Raw genomic sequence first — 25,125 nt, 5'->3', positions numbered from 1 at the left:
GTTCCCATTTTAAATTATTGTAATTATGTTAATTCTTATCCAAGAATGTGTAATGTACATTAAAATATTGGGAAAATGTCCAAGTTGTAATGGGGAAAGTGTAAAGTTTTCTTATTATAATTTTGCAACGTGCGCACGTGGTAATCCGATATGCAAATTCTTTCTATGTGTGCTACGACATAGAAGACCTCAATAACCAACGGCTTGATCCGAAGCAGGCGAAAGCAGCAGCTGTGGATTGAAGGCAGTGGAGGAGCATTGTGGAGAAGGCTCAACTTCCTGCGGCACCCGCCGGTTGCGCGGACACCCCCAATCAATTGCTAGCTAGGGATCAAAGAAAGAAAAGATGCTACAACATATTTGTTGTCACTGTCAACCGCAATTCTATAGCTCTTGCACATTACTCGCGTTGCACAATGAGAATTCATTCTGACTTTATGAACTGCAAAACACGAGTTGCCATTTTCATTTATGACACTTCCTACGACACAACAAGACTTTTGAATGCGGAAAGGAGACAAAACTCGGACGGTTACTGTATCCACTGGCAATGTCTCATACTTCTTAGTTAATAATTAACATAAATTTAAAATGGTAGCAATGGTAATACCGAAAGACACAAGTTTATATTCCTATTAAAATGAATAATTTATTTTATTTTCGTTAAGTTACTTTGTTTGTTTTATCTGAGAAATTAAAATGCATATTACAGAAAAGTTTAGTTTATAAACAAGAATGTGAAAAACGGATTTAAAGAAATTGAGACGATTTTTTTACTGTTGGCCGACCATAGGAAATCATCTTACGAACTGTAGATAGTCTGCTGGCTGCAGTTTCCCTCTCGCCGTCCTAAATACATTTCGGTTTCTTATAAAAACTTAAATTTATTAAAGAGTAATTGAGAGTCTTGTAGTGTTAAGAATTTATTTGGTTATTTCTTTCAGGTTCAAATGAACAGAACAATGGTTTATGCAATAGAGACGACAGAGATTACCATCGTCCCATCAAATATAATAGCCTTATGGGAAGGAGGTATTTTGAGACAAGTTGGATTTGAGGATGATATCACTCTGAACATAATCAGCAATGTTAATTTAGAAGAAACTAACTGCAGGTGAGTTAATTTCTAGTTATTACGATAAAAGTATAAAATGTAGTTTAAGTGATAAAATATTTGTTTCAGTTTAAATTGGTTCTGTACAAGTTTTCCATTTAACCATCAACAATGCTTTAAAAATGGCTCATCATCTGGGACAATAACCAGATCTTTTCCATCTATTAATTTTCATGTTGGACTGTTAAATCTTAAATTGTCTGCTGTCAGTTTTAAGTTAAACATTTACCACGATAGAAAGTTGCAAGCGTCGACGTTGCAGGAGCTAGAGATAACGGAGAAATCTCACATGCTGCCGTAAGTATCCTCTTTGTCTTTTATCGTTCTTGTTATTGAGACGTTCTTGGATCGTGCTTTATATATTTCTTATCTGAATAGGATTTTGATTAAAAGATACAATCACTTCAGTCACGTGGTCAGGCAGGACACAAGACTTATATTTTTAGCTATCTGCAAGGGATGCAGAGACGTGAAATTAGAATTTCGGTGGAAACTGTGGCTCGTGCAAGATGGAAATCATAATCTTTATATTAGTGAGTATTCTTTTAACATTTTAATGTTTAATTTCATTAATTAAATATATTCACTTTGTTTTAGGTGAACATAATTGTGTTCAGGCCGATGGCTCGACCTTCTTTATTCATGCCGACAACGTCACGACGGCAAAGCCAATGAATCCTACTGGGCACTGGACATTAGAGCCAACAAACAGTAATGAAGGTAATGTTTTTCTGTTACAGTATTTCTTATTTTTGATAGAAAAGAATTACTCAAGCATATTGTTGCATTACATTACATTAATTGAAATTAGACTCACTTGAACCTATAACCAGTGTGTATTACGATTAAATCTTGTAAATCGAACATTTTCTTAACCTCTTATGGGTTCTTCTTCAGGCATCATGTCATTGTAAACTAGCCGGATTTTCTAAAACGAATATGAATATGAAATTCGAACATATTCAAACGATGGAAGTTTTACATGACGAGCTCCTCTGCGCATGCGTTCTCGTGATGTGATTAAATATGTTCTAACATAACGATCATCGTCAAAAAACAGCTTTAATATCAAGTCAGAAATCCAAATAAATGTGCACATGTATGAATTCGAATAATGAGAACATATGCACATGCGTTCCCGTGTTTCCATAAATAAGATAGAACGTTAACTTTCGGTGTCAAGTATAGCCTGCCGCGCCATCGAAAGACCGATCTCGTCTCTAAAATTAATGCACGTGGATGTGTCGTAACTATGCTTTAAAAATCTCAATTGCCTCTAGCCATTTGAGGTGCTCTAGGTGTGGAGTGGTGATGATTTTTGCTCTGGTGAAGTCTGCCACAATGTCAAGTCCATGGTGTATGTGGAGAGTGTGGTGGTAATGTATTATGCTGTATATCTGATTTATGCCCCTTTATCCCGATCCCCATTTAACGTTTCGTGGAGCCGACATACCCCATATCCCTATCACATCTGTTGTCTCTGATGGGGACACTATAAATGTCCGGTAGTCTGTCTGGGTTCGAGAGATCTTTTCCGTTATGTAGTAGGTTGAAAATGGTGGGGCATCTCCTGTAGTCAATGCTGATCGTATGTTTCTTTGCAATAGTAGTATACAATGATTTCAAAAGGGGGTTAAAGGTCTAATTTTATATTGATCTCAATGTGTGGTCCTGATTTATACATTAATTGACTCTTAATGACCATTGAGTGGTTTTCAAAGGTTAATTTAATAAGTCAAATTGTGATTACAGATTAGTCAGGGCTAACTTGATTTTGAAAACAAGGAATGTTCCTTGTTTTCAAGACCATACAATGAAGTTGCATGGGACAATAGAGAAATAATGTTCATTAGGTTGAATTAATAAAAGTCTCTTTAAACCGACCAATTGCTTTAAACGGTAGGCTTTCTTACAGCTTATACAGGCTTTAAACACTTTTATTGTTTTACTACATATGCATTTCGGTCCAGTGTTTTTCCTCCTGGTCCCTCCTCAGTGCTACAAAATAAATTTATTTATTTAACAAACAACGCGAGTATAAGACATTATAAAAACATTATAAAAAACTATTAAGACTATCTCATCATACCCCTAGTTCTCCTGATGTTCTTTTACACCTGTACGGTATTTTTGCTTATCTGTTCTCTCGCATATTTGTTGTTGTTACGCATTTTTCACAGCGTGTTACCTCGGTGCTGTATTAGTGATTTATAAATGTATACTACTTGTTAACATACCAAGACATATGATAAAATGTATTATGTTATATTTAGTCGGGTGTGTGAATAATGTTAACAAATAGTATACATGTATAGTCACTAATACAGCACCGAGGTAACATGCTGTGAAAAATGTGTAACAACAACAAATATGCGGGAGAACAGATACGCAAAAGTATTGTACAGGTGTAAAAGAACATCAGGAGAACTAGGGGTATGATGGGATAGTCTTAATAGTTTTTTATAATGTTTTTATAATGTCTTCTACTTGTGTTGTTTGTTAAATAAATAAATTTATTTTGTAGCACTGAGGAGGGACAGGAGGGACCAGGAGGAAAAACACTGGACCGAAATGCATATGTAGTGAAACAATAAAAGTGTTTAAAGCCTGTATAAGCTGTAAGAAAGTCTACCGTTTAAAGCAATTGGTCGGTTTAAAGAGACTTTTATCAATTCAACATATTGTGCAGCTGTCATTACAAAATTCAATGTTCACTAGCTTTTTTTATATTAGCAGAATAGGCTAGCAGTCATGAATTTTCCATTGTTTACTCATAATGATATTCGGGGGTTCCTTTGGTGATTAGGAAAAGGGCAACCCGAATGGAAAAGGAGCATGTGGCCGAAGTGCCTTAATGTGTGGACGTAACTTGCATACACAAATTTCTGTCTTGTTGGCACTAAGAAGGATGTTTCGGCAACCCATTAAGAGTTCAGCCAGGCTCGCAATAGGCAGCTGGGTCATCAGAGATATATCTGGATGGACCAATCCCCAAAAAGTTTCTGGGGTATTCTGACCCATTCATTCAAATTCCATTCCAGATCCTCAAAATGGTGGGCTGCTTGGCATCGTGGTAGTAATATCATACAAAATATTATACTACATCACTTAAATTTTATTTATTTTCTTATTAACCTTCCTACTAATTATTTTAGAAAATGGGTAAACAAGATTATAGTTTTGTGTATTTTAATTAGTAATTTGTCATAACTAAATTTATCACTTCAACTGACTTACGCTTAACTCCAGCATTGAATATACAGTATATAAGAACATAAACATCAACCTGATTCCTTTAGATATGCCAAATGAATTGCCAGATTATTTATCAGGCTGTAACAACACTAATTTTAAAATAATTATTAAATTTATTATTAGATGGTGGCCTAACTTCTTAACCATAACTAGTTAGGCCACCATCTTTGTCTCTAATTACTAAATTAGCTTTATTACAGCCTGATAAATAATCTGGGAGTTTATTTGATATATCTAATAGTATTCGGTCGACGTTTGTATTGCCACTTTGATACCGAAAGCAGCTTGCTAAGCCGTTCGTAAAATAAGTTTTAAAAAGAAGATAGCCGTGAAATTTCTTGCTTCGCACTTGCAGGGTGCAAGTTTTATAGAAACGTTAACAAAAAAATTCATTTGCCGCTAAGAAAGTTTATATATCGGATCGCCGAAACTCGATCTTTACTCTTCGAAACCTCGTCTGGCTATACTAGAATTATCATTATTTTTTGTAAAACCTATAGTATTTAAAAAGACAAAATAATACTGATCTAGAAAATATTAAAAAATAAAAAATATACTTTAATTTAGAAAATGAAAGATATTTTTTTAATTAAAGAATTATGTGTTCGACAGCTGCTTATTATAAGGAATGCCTGTCTTACTTTTTGTTGTAACTATAAAAAAATTAAAAAGACAAAAGGCAGTTTTATTCGTGAATATTTTTACGAGGTGTAGAGAACTCGCGTCTATTATATAACGCCGCCATTGTCTGGCGTTATCTTTGGCTTTATGCCAAATCTTTCTTTTGTGCTATTTTAATACAACTACTACCATATTTTCGTAAGTTAAAATATCATAAATCTGTTTTTATACTCTGCGTATTACATAATATGGCGGACTTTAGTCTGACAAATATTTTTATTATCTAAGCATCACACTTCTTTTTTCTTAAATTCAAAATCTATATCATTATTTTGAATTGAATTAACACAACTCTTGCTTTTTGTAATTGTTGTCTTCTCGTGCCAAGTTGCTCGATAGCGACTCGGCAGTCATATCAAATCGTATAAAGTCAGTAAATAAGTATTTAACGGATATTTATTTCTTAAATGAGAAAAAATTAAATTGTAAAATGAGGTTAATGTTACCTATGGTAGCAAACATGGTGGCTTGTCTCTGAAACAGTGGGGACACACGTTCTTACCTAACCTAACCTATTCTAATAAATGACCATAATTATTGCCAACCAAATTATTAGAATAAGGGTAATTTATTAGAATAGGTTAGGTTAGGTGAGAACGTGCGTCCCCACTGTTTGAGAGATGAGCTGCCATGTTCGCTACCATAGGTAACATTAATTTAAAATGATTATACAGTGGACCCTCGATATAACGCGCATGTTGGGCGGAAAACAACACCCGCATTATAAGGTGAACCGCGTTATACCGAGCGACGCGCTGTAACGCGGTTCAACTCTTTACTTTAGCAATAATTCAAGCTTTCCTTTCAGACTTTAAGCTTTTCTTTTACTCATCATGCATACAATAATTAAACACTATTCAAAATACATGCAGGAACTCAATACATACACAATTACTCAATATGCAGTAACAATAAAATATAAATGTGTTTCAGCTTATCGCATTGCGAACATCGCCCGCGCTATAACCGAGTGTGCGGTATAGTGAGCAGCGGTATAACGAGGGTCCACTGTACTTAATTTAGTATTTTTCAGTAATGCATTTGCTGCATGTAATGTCACAATTAGTCGCAACTCAAAGGGACTAACTCAAAAATTATTAATGTGTGCTTGAGAGTTGTATTATGCAGATGGTCCAATAAACTGTAATTACCTCTGTAAATGTTTTAAAAATGTTTTGATGTTTATGTCAGAAGGGAGGAATTGAGCTCCTTTAACTCCCCTGGATCTGCTCCTGATAACAGTGTATAGTATTTGTCTTCTTAAGAAAGGTCCAAGTAAGACAACATGTTTTGTTTTATACTTACTGTTTCATTTTGAATTACGTAACGTTGTTTTGTGTCATGTTTTTGGATTAACAAATGTAACGAAATATGGATTGAAATTATTTAAAGGATAGTATCTAACACAGTTTTCTTTATTTATTCATTAAATAATGGTTACAAAAGACACACTTGCACAAGTCAGAGGAGGAAACAAAATAATTAATTGTTTATAACAAAATATAAAACCTGAAAATTATCCGGAAATGTGGGATTTATCACGTAGAAACAAGTGTATGTAGTTAATGAAGCTCAAACGGATTGGTTCTATAAACGTGATGGGTGTGGCATGCCGAAGCAAAGAGATTTATTTGTGAAGTGGATGATAACGGGCGATGAAAAATGGATCACATACAATAACATCAAGTGAAAATGATAATGCAGACTGTGTTGCTAAACACCACAAATACTTCAAAGGTAGGGATTCTCTCATAAAAGATCATGCTCTCGATTTGGTGGGACTAGGGATTACTTTATGAACTGCTTTTGAAGAACTGAATTTAGATGTGTACCATGGCCAACTGGACAAATTGAATGCAGCTATCCATGAGAAGCATCTGGAATTGGTAAACTGGAAGAGTCTGACACTGTCTTCCATCATGACAGTGCCAGACATCCATCACTCATCTTTGCAAACGCAACAAAAGTTATTGGAGTTGGGCTGGGAAGTCTTGTCACATCCTCCATATTCACAAGATATTGTTTCCTCTGATTACCATTTGTTTCATTCCTTTCAAAAGTCTTTAAATGGAAAGTGCTTTGTTTCAGAGGAAGACGTCAAACATCACTTGGAATAGTTTTTTGGAAAGTAAGACGGGAAGTTCTTTGAGCACGGAATTATAGAGCTTCCCAAAAGACGGCAAAAGATTTTAAATCAGTACGGGCTATACGGTATCGAATAAATTTATCGTTTTCTCTGAAAAAATTGTCTTTCATTTACACAATAAAAACTTGCACGGACATATTAATCAACCTAGTATATACTCGTGCAATTCTTCAGCACGATGCTTCTACGGCAATGCACCAATAAGGTTGGTAACGACACTGTATATGACATGATTGCATTCTATTATCTTCGTTAACAAGCAAGAATTCAAAATGAAAGTTTTCTTTGTGATGTATGACTTATTACTTTCATCTTCTGTATGGATAAGTGTATTTCATTGAATTTTTTCTTATAACCATGTATGCAAATACTAAAAATGATTTTGCATTGTAGGTATTTTTATAATTAAAATTTTGTCGATTCTAGGTTAGTTTATAAAACCGTGCAGTATAAATTAATTTAAAATGATTTTTTTATAGATAATTTGGAAGAAGAGTTTCCTCCATTTCCGAAATTTCCCGGTCTTCCGGAAGTCAAGAAATGGCAGTTGTTTGCCGAAAACACAGGTAAATAGAATATTTGCTTGAAATCTCAATTAAAGTTCTTTCATTTCTGCATGTGTGAAGACACTGGTCTTCATTCTCCAGACCACGACTAGATATTGTATTTGCTTGATTTTACTGCATATTCTTATTTCAGGGAGTGCAGTAGTTACTTTGATTTGTGATATTTACACCATTTACACTCCCATCTATCTGATTTCTGTCAGACAGATGGCAGTGTAAATGATGACAGTATTCTGAAGTACAGGTACTTCTCACTTTACGACCGAGTTCCGTTCTGACGACTATGTCGTTCAGCGAGGAGCTTGCGCCAGGAATATAGGATCGTTGTAAAATTATACAAATTATGCAACAAACTTCAAATTTATTCATAAAAAGACTATTATAGTACGCACAAGCCTATTATAGTACTCTTAGTGCCACTGACCGACACTCAAGCCGAGAAAGGGGATTCCCCAAATTGCCAGTCAAAACTTGATTAGTCGTAACTGCGAGTGGTTGTAAAGCAGATAGGTCTTAAAGTGAGGAGTACCCGTATAATTAATTTATATAGTTGTCATTCTTTTTAGATCGTAAGAAGAGAGAAACGTTTTGGCAGACTGGTGACGATTTTGAGGAAAAGGACGAAGTAACGAATCCTCCGTTTTTCCCGTTTCCTCCCGTAGAGGGTGACGTCACATACGAAGCTAATCACTTGCATCTGCCGGAAGGTTAGTGTGAAGATGGCCTTAACTTCATATTTTGATTCGTAATACATTACTTTTTATGAAATTTTCAAATCGGCATCTATAAAGAATGTAAAATTTTTAATTTATTATAACTTGCTTGCAATTAAACTGAATGTTAATTTTTACTTTAAGAAGAACTTTATGACAAAAATGTTTTTATTGAATAGAATTTGCTGCACAGGAGCTCATTTCTGATTCGTTTTATCCCTTCGAAGAAGGAAATCCCGGAGAGGGAGGGAGCGCCTTTGCACGAGAACATAGTATGTTAACTTTGATTCATATCTTTTTATTTTATGTAAGTAATGCCATTTAATTAATTAAATAGGATAGTTTTCTAGTAACAGACAAAAAGATCGGCAATGATTCTGATTAGAAAACAAACAAAATAGTTCAAAATAAATTACGTAAAAAATATAAACGGCGATTAATCTAATCTCTCGGATTAATGCTAAACAATTGCCACATTATATCGCTCTTTATTAATACCAATAATAATTAAGTGTTATGTAATTTGACTTAGAGGTAGGCATTACGTGCCATCTCTTGATAAATTTAATAATTAATATTAAATAAATATTAATTAATTTAATTATAATAATTAAATTTATCAAACAAATTCACCTAATGCATATCTCTAAGCCAAATCACTTAGCATTTAATTATTAATATTGGTATTAATATAGCCCGACATAATGTAGCAATTGTTTGGACATAAATTACGTAAAATAAAGATTTTCTTTTCGAGACGACAAAGCAGAAATTGATGCCACCGCTCCAATAAACCTGCATTCAAACCTGTAATGCAGAGATGCCTTTTTGGGCAGATACGTGGTTAAAATTCTAGGATTTCTCTCTTAAAGTCCAGAAATGCTGACAGACTTGTGATCATTTACGTAATAACATATCGGTAATTATGTATTAGTAACAATTAGTCAAATTATTCAGTCACTACTATAAATTATATACAGTGTGGGTGAAAAGTAACAAGACATTGAGAAATTGCTATAATTTTTGTAATAATTTGCGTAATAAATGCAATCATAATAAAATTTGTGTGCATATAGATCAATTAATGGAATTTTATAATTCCAAATTCCCACTCAGGCAGTGACCAAGAGTGGCACAGTGACAAAAAAGAAGGATTTTTGTCTGTTTAGGAGTGTACAAGGATTGCCATACTGCTGTATGAAGTGTGGAAATCAGTGGTTGCTGTGCAGATATAGTGAAGGACATGTTCCATAATCCATCCTGAAACAATCAAGAATCGTTATTTGAAGCTAATGACCACAGATTTGGTTGTGGGTGCACAGAGAAGTGACTGTCCGTACAAATCACAGTTCTCTGGTGAAAGGCACTACTGCTTACATTGAATTTTAAAGTATACATCTGTGTTTCCATGTAATAAGGTATGCACCAAATAATTTTCATCATATTTACTGTAGAAGGATAGAAATTATGGCAATTTCTTAACACCTAGTTATTTTCCACCCACTCTTTGTATTACCTAGTCTGCATTTATATAAAGGTATTTATTTCTTTCCCACGTACGATGGCTTAGTAGTCACTTGTAGATATTAAAACATGTTTGAATATAGTTATCATTTCCTAGTATGTATATTGAATTGCTTGATGTTTTGATGTTCCAGGAGACCAAAAATTAAAAAATTCCTTACAAAAGTGTGTGTGTGGTGGTTCTAAACTAAATAAAAATGTGAAAATGAGAATGGAATTATCCGAAGATGATCATATCTGTGACCTTGACCCAGTTTTCGGAACCTTAGATTTTCTAGAGAAAACATCAGAAATTGTTGTTGCTTGTAGTTGGAAATATTTCTTGATTTACAGTGATTTAATTCATCTGTTTTAGTTTCAAAATTTAATGCATACGAATTACACATATAAGATTTTTATATAAATTATATAAAATACAAAGAATATTCTTTTATAATTCCCTTAAACTATAAATTCTGTTTTCGACGTCTATAAACAGTAGAGAGAAAACACACACATTTTACATATCTGGACATCTGATATGTTTATTGCATATTGTTTTTATTTATGAAGAAGATAAAATAGTAAAGCAAAGAAACTTACGGCAAGAACTCGCTTAACGTCGTCGATAGATTCTCGGAAACTATAACATTAAGCAAAACGACACATAAAGAAACCAATTTTACCGTGGGCTAAATGATGTAAACAAGTGTAATTTGAACATTTTTGCAACCTCTAGCATTTATTTTCCACCTTGTAGAATCTTTTTTACTGTTTATAAAGAAAATTTGACAATGATAATTATATATAAACGACTACAGGATGTGCTTGTATCTTTCCTCGGTGGTGTTATAATGAAACACCATTAAATGAAATGACTTAAGCCAGCACTTTCTGTATTATAAACATTTTACATTTTGCTAATCTCAAGTTGTTTTTACTTCAGATCTTCAGCAACTGGAAAAAAGCGAAGAAAAAATCTTGGAAGAAATTGGGAAGGGACGATACGGAATGACCAAAAATAACGAAGGTAAGTTTGGAATTCGAAACTCGTTTAACTAAATAAAAATAAACTTTACCGTCAAGCACTTTTCTTAATTTAACATATACTTTTAGCCTTTTATAGGTCAACTTCAGGTTCCTCCGTGTTTAAGCTAAAAGCAATATAAACATTAGAAGCGATTAAATTGTTAAAGATGCCAGAAAGGAAACTTTCATATATTTATACTCTGGATATGAAAGTTTAACCTGTTTATTTGTTTTCGTTAGTTAAAAAACAATCAATAAATTGCTTATATTATTATATATCATTATCTTAACATTATTAAAAAGAATATATTTTCTATCTCTGATTTTTGTTCAACTTTATTACGTCAATTATTTCTTTTAGACAACGATTACAACGGTGAATTCCATTTGTCGGAAGACGTCGGTCACGCCGCCGTCGACGGTAGGTATCCCGGCACGGCTCCCCACGTAATCCGCCGACCGAGGATACCGTTATCTTCCGAGTCAAATTTGGTGTCTCCGGAATATTTTATTTTAGAACCGAGGAGTTTGAAGATTGGAAGCACGTATATTGTTGAAGCTACAGTTACCAGCAAAGGTACAGAAATGTTTTTAATCATTCTTCATAGAAAATAAATTGCCAGGTCTCACAGAAAAAATTTTGTTTTAATTTCTCCTGTTTTCCTTTATTTTCCATCTTGTGGGCTCTAAAAAATCTGTTTTTCCATATTCGTTGTGGGTTTGCAGACCCACAATGGTGTGACTGGTTGGTGAGGATTGCACCCAACATATTTGGTAGTTACCACTCGTGAAAAGTTTCTGGGGTTGCTGGCCTGTATCACAGGTCCCTGGATTCGTAGGCTGATGCCTTATTTTCTTCGGCCGTTTGGCCGTCGGTTGCAGACTTGCGGGTTGAAAACCCTGTTTTATGCTGCTCATTTGTTTCAAACATTTCTGAAATTAGACTTTTTTTAGGCTTCACAGTAGAGTCCCGTACAACGCGCTAATAAAGCAAACAACAACCCTCGAATTTTTTCGATCAGAGGTATACTTTTTTTTCAACTTATAGGTTAAGGTTTAAACTTTCATAAATTGTGTGATAATGTGGGTTTTGATTCGTTACTCATTATAGAAAATCGTGATTTTCTATAATGAGTAACGAATCCCCGCATTGTACAGGATTCTACTGTACTTAATATTTGAGGTGTTAATTATGTTTGCTTGTAGTTTAAACTGTGTAGTAAATTAATCTGAAGCCTTACAATATAAAGAAAAATGAAATGATATTTGATTATTTGTCAATCTCAATTCATATTGATAAGAATTTGTTCAAGAATGCAAAATGCAATAGTAATTATTTTACTCTTAAGCATTTTATTTTTAAAATATGTAATTGACAATAAAGTATTTGTGTTTAGATAATCCAGAGTTAGTGGGAAAAGCAATGGATTACGTCATTGTTAACATTGGCCCGACCAATGGTCGCTGCACACTGATTCCTCTAGAAGGGAGGGAGTTTGCGACTTGGTTTCGCCTGCACTGTATGGAATGGAAGACTGAATACCATCCCCTTTGGTACGAACTGCATTACACCCAGATACCCAATGCAACTGGACATCTGGTATATGTTGGGCTTAATGGAAATGCAAAATTTACACTTCCTGCCGGCCTGCCCGAATACAGTCACAATGGTAAATTCCTTATGTTTTCTTGTACTCGAATAACATAAAATAATCCAAATATAATAATAAATGAGAATTTTTCACGTAGTGTATGTGGATGTTGTGGTTAGAGACGGCAGCGGATCTGGCACAAGAGTTTGCTCGATAGTTAGAAAAGTGTATCCAGAATGGGAAGACACCGAAGATTTGAAATTATTTATGTAGGTCGACACATATTATCTTTTAATCTAATATCTTTTAATCTAATGAATATAAATTAGTTATTTGGATCATACATTCTTTCAATGCATTATTTGATTCGGTTTGCCATCCTGTTATCACACTCATTTGATGATGATCTAGTAACCCACAGGTCAATGAAAATGTGTTTGCAATCACACGAGACAGAGGAAGCAGGTGAAATAACGGAAACTTTATTAATTGATAATTATCATGCCACAAGAAGACAAAAGATGACAAGTGGTATTGTGACGATAGACTCAAAGCCAATATTCCCTTGGAATGAAAAATATGATTATAAAGTACTGTACAACTCTCAAAACATGCTTATTAAGACAGTGACGTAACGAATATAACTGGTGCCCGGGGCATAACACTTTATTGGCACCCCCTCCCTTCTCCAGAAACACATATAGTTTGTTTTGGAAACCATTTGGGCGGCCCTCTGCGAGTGGCGCCCAGGTTGTGATACACCCAATTGCACCCCCCTCGCTACGCCACTGTATTAAGATAGTTAAACATGTTATTTAACATGATTTTATATATGTCTGTAATCTGTATAATTTATTGTCCCATTTTTTATACTAAATGGATTTGATCTTTGTCTATCATTACAAATTGCTCACCATGTTTTGTCTTATTTTAACAAGATAAGTTCTTATTAAATAATGCACAGTTTCTTAAAAGATCTTCCTAAAATGCTTTTAACAACAAGCAAAAGTCTGTCTTAAAATGACTTATTTTATTCCTGTAGCATTAACGAAACAACAAGTTCTCAGTCGTCGTTCAACAAAATGCTCGGCGAAAAAAATTATCAAGGATTGTTACATCAGATACACGTTTGGGTAACCGGACTCAATCGCGTCGATGCTAACTTCACAAAAAGAAAAAGACGAGCGACAGATCGAGACAATCTCAGACAAGAATTGATAAATTTGATCGGCAGTTTAAAGCTGAACACTTTGGTGAGTGGAGATAGTTTCATAAAATTTGTTTTCGACAAATTATAAATAGAAATCTTAAAGTTTATTAAATCAATTATTGTCATTGCAGGCAGAAGCACATCAAGCTCTACAAGCTCTCCTTCCTTTACTCGATGCACCTTCACAGGTTGGCATTAATGCTTTGTGTATATAATTTTACATTAATTGCTAATACAGTATATAGAATCAAAATGTTTACAAACTGGAAAATGGCTGACAGATGAGACAATTGAATATTTATTAGCACAGTGGAATTATATACGTAATTGTGAGGGTGAGAAGTAGAACGTATTGGTAGTTCATGATCTTTGGTAGGTGTGTGCAAAATTTAGAAGAAAATGTCAACATCGAACATTACAACCAGTAGAATTACTCTGTTAGGAGCTATACAATGTTTAGTTGTACATCTATCAGTTAAATTACAATTAACTGCTAATACTTTTCTATATTTTCATTTAAAAACTTTATTGCATCAATTGTAAAATAAGAATTTTAACAATGTTGTTTTCTGTAGCTTAACGACTTATCATTTTTAGATTTTAGTGAAAGATCTTAGTACGAGTTTTGAGCTGATTCAAAAATTTAACGAAAGAAAAAGTCTTCACGTAAATTTTCCCGTCAAAACTTTTCAAGAATCTTTACTAAGAGTCACTTCGCAGATCATTTATTTGTCTTCGATTCTTCTTGAAGATGCGGAACTAGCAAAAGACGTAACGTTGAAATCCCTTCTCGAGAAGAGTATAATCATTATGAGAAATGCCATTAAGAAAAGTGCTTCCTCTCTCATTCCGAACGACAGACCTTACGTGTTTGAAACATCTCACGCGGTCTTCTTCTATAGTCGCATTGCCACCGATAATCCCGAGCCGATTATAAAATTCGGAGAGAACGAAATTATCTTGGGTCGACAGATGTATTTAGACTTGTTCAATATTTCAGATAGGGATAATTTACTTTCTTGCAGGTAAGTTTTCTTTTTTGACTGTAGGAAATGAATAGTTTGGCTTTATTATTTAAAAGTTCTGTTAGGATTTTCAATAACTTCTAAGATTTATATTCTCTTTTGCTAGGAAAAGTTATCCCTTTATTTGTGACTGTGTAGAGATTATGGCCGAATCTTTTGCTAATGGTCTTTACGTAAGTGGCAACAATTGGATCAATACAGGAATATCGAGCGCGTGGCATGGCGGAATTTCGAGCGTGAGTTTTCATTCTTGTGACGTGCAAGATCACGTACACGTAACAAATCCGAACGTCGAATTTCATTTAAAAAGATTAAAGGTCCAGTTTTGTCTTTGTATTTTATATTTATTTAATTCTAATATGCATAAATAATAAAAAATCTATATTTACAGATGAATTTGGGAAAAGAATACACTCTTTCGAAGGATAACATTCATATTCATCAACTGAATCTTACCAAAGATCAAGTTAATAAATCACTGATTATATCACTCGATATTCGGGATTTGGAAAAGAAGCATTTGTTCCCACTCTGCTTGTTATTTAGGTAATAATAAATTTTTGTTTTGCTAAAGAAATTTAATAGTTAAACTTGGTCCCATAATTTAGTCCTTAGTGTATTTATATTAAACAGTTTAAATATACTTTTCCAGTTGTGAAGTTCTGGCGAGCCCGGAACTTTGCCTCAACCTGACAAAACAGACAGGTGAGCAAAGTTTCAGGTGTGTTGGATCTTCAAATAGTCTCCATTTTCTATGTTATTAATATTAAGTGTAAGTACCGCATTACTCGTGCTGTGTGTTTGATGTATAAACGTACTTCCTTTAGAAAGAACGATGTTACCTTCTCTAAGTTAAAAAAATTTGGTTTGTATATTTTAAACGATGATGTCTTGTTCTCTTTGTCCACCTGAAAGGTTGTCTCAACCTTGAGAAAGAAATAGGTGAGCAAAGTTTCAGGTGTGTAGATGGAGCAGACTAACTTCAAATGCAACAAAGTGTCAACAACTTAATAAAAATACACTGTAGTTTTGATTTTTTCTTGAGTAAATTATTGATCAATCACTTGAGCAGGCTTTTATTGTAAAAAGTTTATGTGCGTGCCCGCATTTTATTCCATAGTAATGTCGAATTATATTTTTAATCAGAGTTTGTTGTAAATTGGCTGTGTGATAATACGTGAATGGAATTCTTTTAATGTATTCTATTTCTTTTTCTTTATTTTTAGTTCGAAACAACCTCCACAACCCACCAAGTATATGAAGAAAGTGTCGTCAAAACATCACGAAAAGACTACGAAGTTATTTATTCCAAACCATTTAGTGAAAGGTATGCTTTAAATTTATATGAATGCAATCTGAAAAGGACTGTATTTATAAGTATATATTAATTATTAAGAACTATGACCAATTACTAATTGTTGTTTCTTCCTATTTTAATTTATGCATAATGGTTTTGTATTTATATATACGGTGGACCTTCGTTATAGTGCTGCTCACTATACTGCGCACTCGGTTATAGCACGGGCGATGTTTGCAATGCGATAAGCTCAAACACATTTATACGGGTCCGTGCGGTGTTAGTGAGTAGCGCATTTTATCGTTACTGCATATTGAGTAATTGCATATGTATTGAGTTCCTGAATGTATTTTGAATAGTGTTTAATTATTGTATGCACGATGAGTAAAAGATAAGCTTACGGTGTGAAAGAAAAGCTTGACATTATTGCTAAAGTAAAGAGGTGAACCACGTTACGCCGCGCCGCTCGGTATAATGCGGTTCACCTTATAACACGGGTGTTGTTTCTTGCCTACATGCGCATTATATCGGAGGTCCACCATATATTAATTATTTCTAAATATCCCAAAGCTATTAACATAAGTTTCAGAAATATAAATTGCAGAGTTTTACATACACTCAGAACGGAAGGTGTTTACAACATATTAATACATAATCTGACTAAGATCTGTTTATGTGAAAATTCTTTTGTAACAATCAATAATCCCAAATTAATTCAATACTGTGGTTCCTCATACTTTAAATTTAATTCATTCCAGGAGGCCATTTGAAATCTAAATCAATTTTTCTCATTATAAATGATGGAAAATGAATTAATCCATTCTCAGATCATAAACACTACTCATTTTTATAAACTTAAAATGCATAATTTAAGGTAAAAATAACACAACTAAATGCCGTAATAATAAATTAAAACACAGACAATAAATAAAATACATAAATATCGTATAATAAAATGAAAATTGCATTTATCAGTCGCACGCTATTGACTTTGGCAACTTAAACGTGGCCACCAGATCTGCCGCATGCCTACTTCTTTCATACTTCACATTAAATTTCTTTTTCAACTCAATCGTCGATATTATAACCTTCCTCTTAAGCTTTGTTGCTTCCATACACTTCTCAAATGCCATGTAAAGTAAAGGTTTCAAGTGCACTTTTTTTACTGTAAATGCAGTTCAAACTTTGAAGCATCATTCAAACCTTTGTAATTATAGAATTAAATCTTGTATTATTACTTTTTATTAAAATAAAGTTTATGGATAATTATTTTGAATAAATTTACTATAAACTTTCTATTACCAGAACCGGGATTGTACTATTTGACAGTGTTAGACGGACATTTCTCTAAGCATTCGCGGCAAAATGTTGATTTTTCACCCGTCACCTACACGTTGCAGACGTGGTTAGAACAGTGCGTAAGTTGGGACGGACACCGACAGCACTGGTCTTCGGACGGGTGCATTGTTTTAGAAACGACGAACGTCGATAGTGTTCACTGCAGGTACCAAAACTATTAAATTTTTTCATTGCGTTAATTTTACAAGTCGTATGTAATTTTTTGATTTTTGAACAGTTGCAAGAGCATTGGTCCGACAAGTTACTATACGTGGAACTTGGCAACAAATCTGGAGATTGCTTCCGTCGATAAATTTCTCAGTTCTATGATCCATTTACTTCCCGTGATATTTATCATTTTCACATATGTGCTAATACTAATAATCTGCCATTTTTATGGTGCACATGACAGGAAAAGAGCACCATTAATTGATTTGAAAGATAACAGTCACAAGTATGGATATTTAATGATCATCGAAACTGGATTTTATTGGAATGCTGGAACAACAGCAATGGTAATTCATAAAATACATTAATTCTTTCAATGTATTCTGTGTGAAAGTTGGAACGCTTTCGTACATTCGAGAAGCTGTGCAAAACCATTGTTTATCTGTAATAAATTTTCAGGTGTGCGTCGTATTACACGGAGAAAACGGAATGTCCGAGACCACGTCTTTAGTGAACAGGGACTCGAATCGTCCACTCTTTCGACGAGGTTCCATTAATACATTTTACATAAGGTAAGAACAATAATTTAATTATAATTTTATACTTAAAAATTATTAGAAGAATTATGTCTTTGATATAAATAATATACCTTATAAATTTGTTTTAGCACTCAATCAAATCTAGGTAATTTATGGAAATTACAAATTTGGCATAACAACGGTGGATCGTCACCTTCCTGGTTTTTGAAAAATATTACGGTATTCGATATGCATACGGGTAATTGTTATAGTAGATAATTTAACTTATTTTTAAAACGCACCTATCGCAATGCTTATCGGAATTTGTTTTGTAGGCAAATCGTATTATTTTGAATGTGAGCAGTGGTTATCTGTGGAAGAAGAAGACGGACAGATAGAGAAAGAACTACCATTAAATGAAACATCGTGGAATTTATCAAAGGTGCTTTAATTTTTTTAGAAAATACGCATAAAAATAGCAATTTTTAATCTATAGACAGTTTCCTTACTTTTATATCAATTGTTGACATTGAAATTACATTTTTTTTGGCGTTTTTTACTACCGTATTAAATTTGAACTGCAAACACCAAAAGCACTAGAATTGTATAGTTGTATGTTTATTTAAATGCTACAATAAAGCAGGAGTTACATTTGTTTGATATAATTTTAGTCAATATTGTTGTAACAAAACTATCATCCCGGTTATCCCATTTTAATGAGTTCAATTATCGAAAACAGATGCAACAAAATACAAGATTCTGCAAACTCCAACAAAATGCCGAATTCTATCGGGCTAGATATGGCTAAATACAAAATAAATTATGCAATCAATTCGGCACTAGAGGGTTGCCATATTTATCCTGATAGAATTCGGCATTTGGTTGGAGTTTAGCTTTATAGTATATCGGGTCTAGCGATGTTATTTATATAGATTCTCTATTTAATTTCTACAAAAGTGAGACTGGTAGCATTCTGTCTCTCTAGTATTAGTTTTTATATTACTTCTTTACCCAGTTTCCTTATGCCAACATATTTGAGAATAAAGTAATATCCAGGAAAAGTGATGGTGGATTTAATTTCATGTGGTGCAACATCAATGAAATTAGTTATTATGCCACCTGAAAAAATTCAACAAACTGTTTGTTACAAGAAGCCCAACTTGTCATTAAACAGAGTTCTGTTGTTACACGATGCCTTACCACATATTGCTTGTACTGTTGTGAATTTCTTTTCTGCCCCTGCCCTATATTTTTGAATTGGCACCATTAGACTTAAACCAATTCTCTGGGCTGCAGAAACATGTTATTAGCGAGGTTGAGGCTAAAGTTTTAAGCGCAAAAATGTGTACGTCGGACGTTCGGCTCCACTTTTCCGTAAACCTAGAAATTTGACAATGGTGTTTGGAAAGTCAGTGGAATCGTGCTCCGCATTCCAAATGCCATTGTCAAACCTCTAGGCCTACAGAAAAGCGGCGCCGAATGTCCGACGTACACATTTTTGCGTTTAAAACTTTGGTCTCAACCTCGCTAGTGTCTAGCACAACCTCGGTAGTCTCGCTTAGTGTCATATTAGAAACATGGATTTCACCATTACTATGATAAGATCTTTAATAAACAAAGAATCATGATGAAAAATAGACTGAGTATGTACCTATGGTCTGTTCCATGTTTCTGTTAAAATTACAAACAAATAGGAACCAGGAACCTTATTTCATTAAGTACTTTTCGTTACAGGTCTATCGTGAGACTTTTATTCGTTACCTTTGTGATTATCATCTGTGGAGTTCCGTCTGTTTAAAACCTCCTTATTCTTCATTTAGTAGAGCTCAGAGACTGACTTGTTGTTTCTCATTAATCGTGTCCTCGGCCGCACTGATTGCAGTTTGGTATAAATACCAACATTTTCAGGTAAGTAAATAGATTAAAAGAATTTAAAATTTTTCACATACAAATCAATAATAAGTGTTTTGAATTAACAGTATTACGTCGAATATGGATTACCGGATTCCTCTTGGCAGACTTTGGTGGTGGGAATTATTAGCGGGTTATTTGTAATGGTGCCGCATCAGTTCATTTCTGCTCTGTTTCGTAACAGTCAAGCCTCACAGACGACGCTGTTCAAGTATTTTAGGCCAATCTGCTCTGACTGGTCTTGGAAATCTCTTTATTGTAGTTATCAGCAGAAAGAAGCAAATTCAACAGAGGCTTCCAGCGAATCGTTTTCCACGTCAAACAGTAGAAGCATTTACACGGCCGATTCCCTGAGTCACTTCGAAGAATCTCTCGATTCTGACGACGATTCTTCCAGGTAATTATTTTATTGAGTATACTTAGATTGTGTAATTCGTTACGAATATATTTTGTAGAACTAGAACTTTTTTTTTTCACAGAGAGCAATTTTTATTAATGGATGGTAATAACGCAGATCTATACAATCCGTACAACAAGAATCAATACAGACGTCATTCTTGGGACAGTTACGACGACATCGGGAATTCGATAGAAGAAGAACTTTATAATTCTTATAAAAAGAGAGAGTATCAATCTGAAGCTAATGAAAGAATTAAAAGTGCTAGAAGAAAAGGTAATCAATTATGTTTTATTATATGTAAAACATTACAGTGTTTCCGATACAGTACTTGAGGAGCTGTGGAAAAACATTAAAAATATCAAAAAATCTTATGTTATTTATCTTCAGAAGATTAAGAGACATTAAAATATAAAATTTTGTGTTAAATGATATCATGAAAGATGTGTCCCTGTGCTTTAATACATTTGTCCTATAGTAATACCTATTTTGCTCATGGAATTCTAATACTGTTAGAGATTTTCTACAACTGCGTTGATATAAAGCAATTAACTTAAATTTCAACGTCTTCCATAATGAACTGAAGATGCGAAAAGTTGAGATAGTAGATGATCCAATACTCACTTACCATAGGCCCGATGAGGATTATGACATCAATTGTGCATAGTTTAGGAGTGAAATGATACCATGTATCGAACTTCTGGACCGTTTGTGCTTGGCGTAAACATGCAGAATTCCTAGAAGCTTCTTAAAATCTATCGACTAATGCTGATAGATTTTAAGGATGACATTTTCATAATGGCAGATGAATGGCAACACGATCAACACGACCTTGTCTGAGCAGCTTGAGTCTTTGATTTCTTTGATGGATATTAGTTCATGCATTTCTTGTGTGTTGTAACTTTTTTTTTTTCCTCTTTAAACCTTACAAGTAAGTTTGAGAATTTCAATACAGCACTTGTAACATCAAAAGGTTTTCAATGACGATGACTCTACTCATTTAATTTACTGCTTAATTTCTAAATGCATAAGAAAGTCGGTAAAAAATGTCATACTGAAACAAGAAAAGTACTGATACCAATATTATCATTATGTATTTTGTTATTTAAACAGTACATTATTGGTGTAATGTACTTAGGGAATTCGATCCCAGCCCTTATTTCTAATCCCGGGATTTCGGGATTATACTTAGTCAATCCCGGGATTATTTCGATCTTACAGAAATCAGCTCTTTAATCAACAAATCAAAATTTAGACAAAAATCAACATATTTTATGGTATACACTTAGCTAATCTAATCACTCTAACTAATCATACTTAGAATCAGGCTAACCAGACTTAAAATCGCTGTCTTCGTGTTAAAGTTATTCTTTTTCAAGCATCAGTGAGATCTTTTTAAACTTAATAAATTGAAGAAAAACTTTTATTTAACAAATTATTCAAATAAACACTAAGGCTGTCGTTCGGGCTAAAACGTCGTTTAAAGTTTCAGTTTTAACAAAAAGTCCCGAAGTGAACTATGTTTTTGCTTCAACGGTGGTGGTTCTTCGCCGTCGCACTTTGGCTAGTTGATGAGGACAACCTTACAGTAATAACTTTTTTGCCATGTTTCGTTGAAAGATGAGTGTGTAGTCCTTGTGTTGACCCTCCTAAGATTTTTAATATAGCCGAGCAGTATTTACACTGTGCTGTTTCGCTATCTTTAGCAGCCAAAAAATGGCTCCACATCGACGTTGCATCTTCGTCTTTTTTATGTTTGATGAAAAAACTTTCTTTACATAGAGACATAATCACTATAGTCGGTCATAAATATCTTTAAAGAGGAAAAAAAACTACATTAGTGCAATAAATTGAAGTACTGTACCTACTAGTTACAAATTAACTAAAAAACAATAAAAGATGCTATTCACGTAATAAAAAGTGCATTTTTTAGGAACAACCTTACGTAAAACGCACTAAGCACTAGGTGAGATCATCTCACCCCACGTTTTTAAGTCTACAGTTACATAAGACACCTGACACGTGTTACAATTTTGTTTAATCGACTACAGTGGAACCTCGCACAACGAGTATTTTGCATAACAAGCAAAACAAATTGTAAAAATTTACCTCGCTTAACGAACGATATTTCGCATAATGAATGACAAGAAGAGGGGAAGTCCCGAATTGTGCGCATGCAGCATGCTCCATCAGTCTGTGTTTAGCACACGTTCCGCTAGCATCTTAGTGTCGCTTGTCATCACATAGTTTTCCAAACTTGTGTTCACACATATTACTTATAAACATCAACAACCAAAGCCCGTTATATAATAAACACGCCAAACGATATGCCAAATTCTTGGGTCATTAAATTTAATGACCGATTCCAAGTTAAATTTTAGAAATGTCTGAATTAAAAATTAACTATTTATAATTATTAAATTTAATACGAGATGGAAACGTAATTGTCTACCTCTAGTAAAATTAATTAATTTCCAATATTTAATTATAACCTTTATATAACCTAAGAATTTGGCATATCATTTGGAGTGTTTATCAAACATATTAGCTGCGATTTCTTTTTGTTTCTGCAGCTCAAATTCTCATTCCAGGATGGTTCATTCTGCGCTAGAAGAAAAGATGATGATGATTCACGCTCCTTAACAGTGTATATTGTACAATTTTTTTTGAATAAACGTTATACATAAAACATTTGAGCATTTTTTCGGCATGGAGCGCATTATCGTATCTTATATTAATTTCTATGGGAAAAATTGTTTCGCTTAACGAGTGTTTTGCACTACGAGTAAGACTCTGGAACGAATTATGCTCGTCGAGCGAGGTTCCACTGTATTTAATCAATGTCGTAATGTTAAAGTTATTTGCAACTTTTTTAAAATGATGTCAATCCTGAAAATCCCAGGATCAGGAAAAATTAATCCCGAAAGTTTTGAAACTGAAAAATAGTCTGGATCCCAGGATCAAATCCTCTAAATGTACTGTTTAAAAATAGGCATGTAATGATGATACATAACTTACCAACTTGTTTAGAATTAGCACTGAAGAGGGAATGAAATATATATCATTCTAGAGTGCATTTGTAACGATAAATTAAACAAGTAAAGTCATCGTTATTGGATGTTAGAAGTGATGTATTAAAATTCTCAAATTTATTTGTAAGGTTTAAAGAGAAAAGAAAGAATTTCAGTACCCCTTATCTACTTAATATCATCATATTGTACTTATTATATTTATATTACAAGAGTTAATAGATGAAACAAAGAATATTCTTTCTCTTCCTAATAGCTTGTGTAATTAATTCGTTCACTGGTGTGAAATTAGCACAGTTTACTTTATTATTAGAGTTGGGCTTGTCTTTACATAGTTGATGTCTCCCACAGTACCAGATTATGCAGATTTTATTTATATATTAGATTTTGTCTCATAACAATGTATATTATATATATATATACACACACAAATATAGAGCAGTGGTATTTTATATTACTGAGAAAGCATCTGTTATAATAATAATAATTTTCGTTCTTCAATTGTATCTGTCCAAAATGTTGAAATTCAAGTACAAGATTAAGAATGACTAAATGAATCAAATACTTACTTACGGTGCAAACATTTACTTTTTTATTTTCCAGAAATGAATTGTTCTGAACAAACTTCCAGCGGATTTGAAGACTGGCCGGATAAAACGGCGGAAGATGCCAATTACGAAGAATTCTATCACCCCGGCACGATACCTCTCCCTCTGTTGTCGAGAATGCAGAAAATAGTGTTACCCTGTTGGGTTCAAACTGTGGCTTGGATATTTTTGTTGACTATTGCTTCTTTTTCTACTTATATAACAATGAGTTATGTGTATAGGTAAGATGATATTCTATTTTTCAAAATATCTTTGTGAGTACCAGAAAATACAACAAAAAAGCCCGTAATTACCAGTTAAGTTTTCAATAAAGGAAATAGAAGAACATAAGATTAACTGAGAATCCAAATGTGGTTTTGAATATAATTTAGAATAGTCTGGGAGAAAAGAATCGGCCCGGAGCGGGATTCAAACCCTTAACTCCCACTTAATGTGCAGTTGTGTTGCCGGTTGTAGACTATTGCAAAGTATAAAAATCAAGTGTTTCTATATATATAAATATACGTATATATATATAAAAGCACTTGATTTATATACTTCTTTTGAAAGTGGTTTAAAAGGATGTTCAAACAAAAAGGTTACTAATGAGGAGGAGACTTGGTAATGCTAACAATGAGTTTGAGACAGAGGTTAAGGTAATGCTAACAATGAGAGTCTGGTACAGAGGTTAAGGTTTTATGGGTGATGTCCAAATAGGACATTTAATATGGCTTTCTCGTGCATAAAATTTAATGTTTATTTACAAAAAACTAAATAAAATGACCCTGATTAAAACAGTTTAAAATTTATTTTCAGATTTGGTGATCATTATTTCAATTGCTGGCTTCAGTCCTTATTTTATAACATTCTAGCTTCTGTCTTTCTGCTTCATCCTCTTTGGGTATGGTTCAATTCTTTCTAGTAACTTTGAATTTTTAATAGTTTGCATGATAAAATAATGGTGATTTTGAAATAACCTTTCTCTTGTTACTTTTTATATTCTAAAATTGCTTTGGTTGTTTGTCGAGAAAGGGCGTAAACTGATT

The 25,125-nt window shown here is 33.6% G+C and overlaps 1 protein-coding gene across 1 annotated transcript in view; it reads left to right on the top strand.

Moving 5' to 3' along the window:
- Window positions 1-25,125, top strand: part of LOC136985265 (polycystin-1-like protein 1) — a 109,501-nt gene that overhangs the window by 80,305 nt on the left and 4,071 nt on the right. Inside the window, exons 22-48 of the mRNA XM_067282512.1 lie at window positions 945-1,114; window positions 1,184-1,411; window positions 1,493-1,647; window positions 1,712-1,834; window positions 7,676-7,762; window positions 8,329-8,469; window positions 8,655-8,747; window positions 10,925-11,008; window positions 11,369-11,584; window positions 12,405-12,677; window positions 12,757-12,868; window positions 13,642-13,852; window positions 13,941-13,997; window positions 14,407-14,834; window positions 14,941-15,151; window positions 15,226-15,380; window positions 16,061-16,161; window positions 17,437-17,635; window positions 17,708-17,984; window positions 18,097-18,209; window positions 18,305-18,414; window positions 18,491-18,597; window positions 19,890-20,063; window positions 20,135-20,463; window positions 20,546-20,739; window positions 24,096-24,321; window positions 24,896-24,980. Coding sequence (XP_067138613.1) covers window positions 945-1,114; window positions 1,184-1,411; window positions 1,493-1,647; window positions 1,712-1,834; window positions 7,676-7,762; window positions 8,329-8,469; window positions 8,655-8,747; window positions 10,925-11,008; window positions 11,369-11,584; window positions 12,405-12,677; window positions 12,757-12,868; window positions 13,642-13,852; window positions 13,941-13,997; window positions 14,407-14,834; window positions 14,941-15,151; window positions 15,226-15,380; window positions 16,061-16,161; window positions 17,437-17,635; window positions 17,708-17,984; window positions 18,097-18,209; window positions 18,305-18,414; window positions 18,491-18,597; window positions 19,890-20,063; window positions 20,135-20,463; window positions 20,546-20,739; window positions 24,096-24,321; window positions 24,896-24,980 — 4,659 coding nt within the window. The remainder of the gene's footprint in view (window positions 1-944; window positions 1,115-1,183; window positions 1,412-1,492; window positions 1,648-1,711; window positions 1,835-7,675; window positions 7,763-8,328; window positions 8,470-8,654; window positions 8,748-10,924; window positions 11,009-11,368; window positions 11,585-12,404; window positions 12,678-12,756; window positions 12,869-13,641; window positions 13,853-13,940; window positions 13,998-14,406; window positions 14,835-14,940; window positions 15,152-15,225; window positions 15,381-16,060; window positions 16,162-17,436; window positions 17,636-17,707; window positions 17,985-18,096; window positions 18,210-18,304; window positions 18,415-18,490; window positions 18,598-19,889; window positions 20,064-20,134; window positions 20,464-20,545; window positions 20,740-24,095; window positions 24,322-24,895; window positions 24,981-25,125) is intronic.

Source organism: Centruroides vittatus, unplaced genomic scaffold (genome assembly GCF_030686945.1).
Source record: "Centruroides vittatus isolate TY-2023 unplaced genomic scaffold, ASM3068694v2 contig_957, whole genome shotgun sequence".
Lineage (NCBI taxonomy): Eukaryota > Metazoa > Arthropoda > Arachnida > Scorpiones > Buthidae > Centruroides > Centruroides vittatus.
This window is presented reverse-complemented; position numbering and strand designations above follow the sequence as displayed.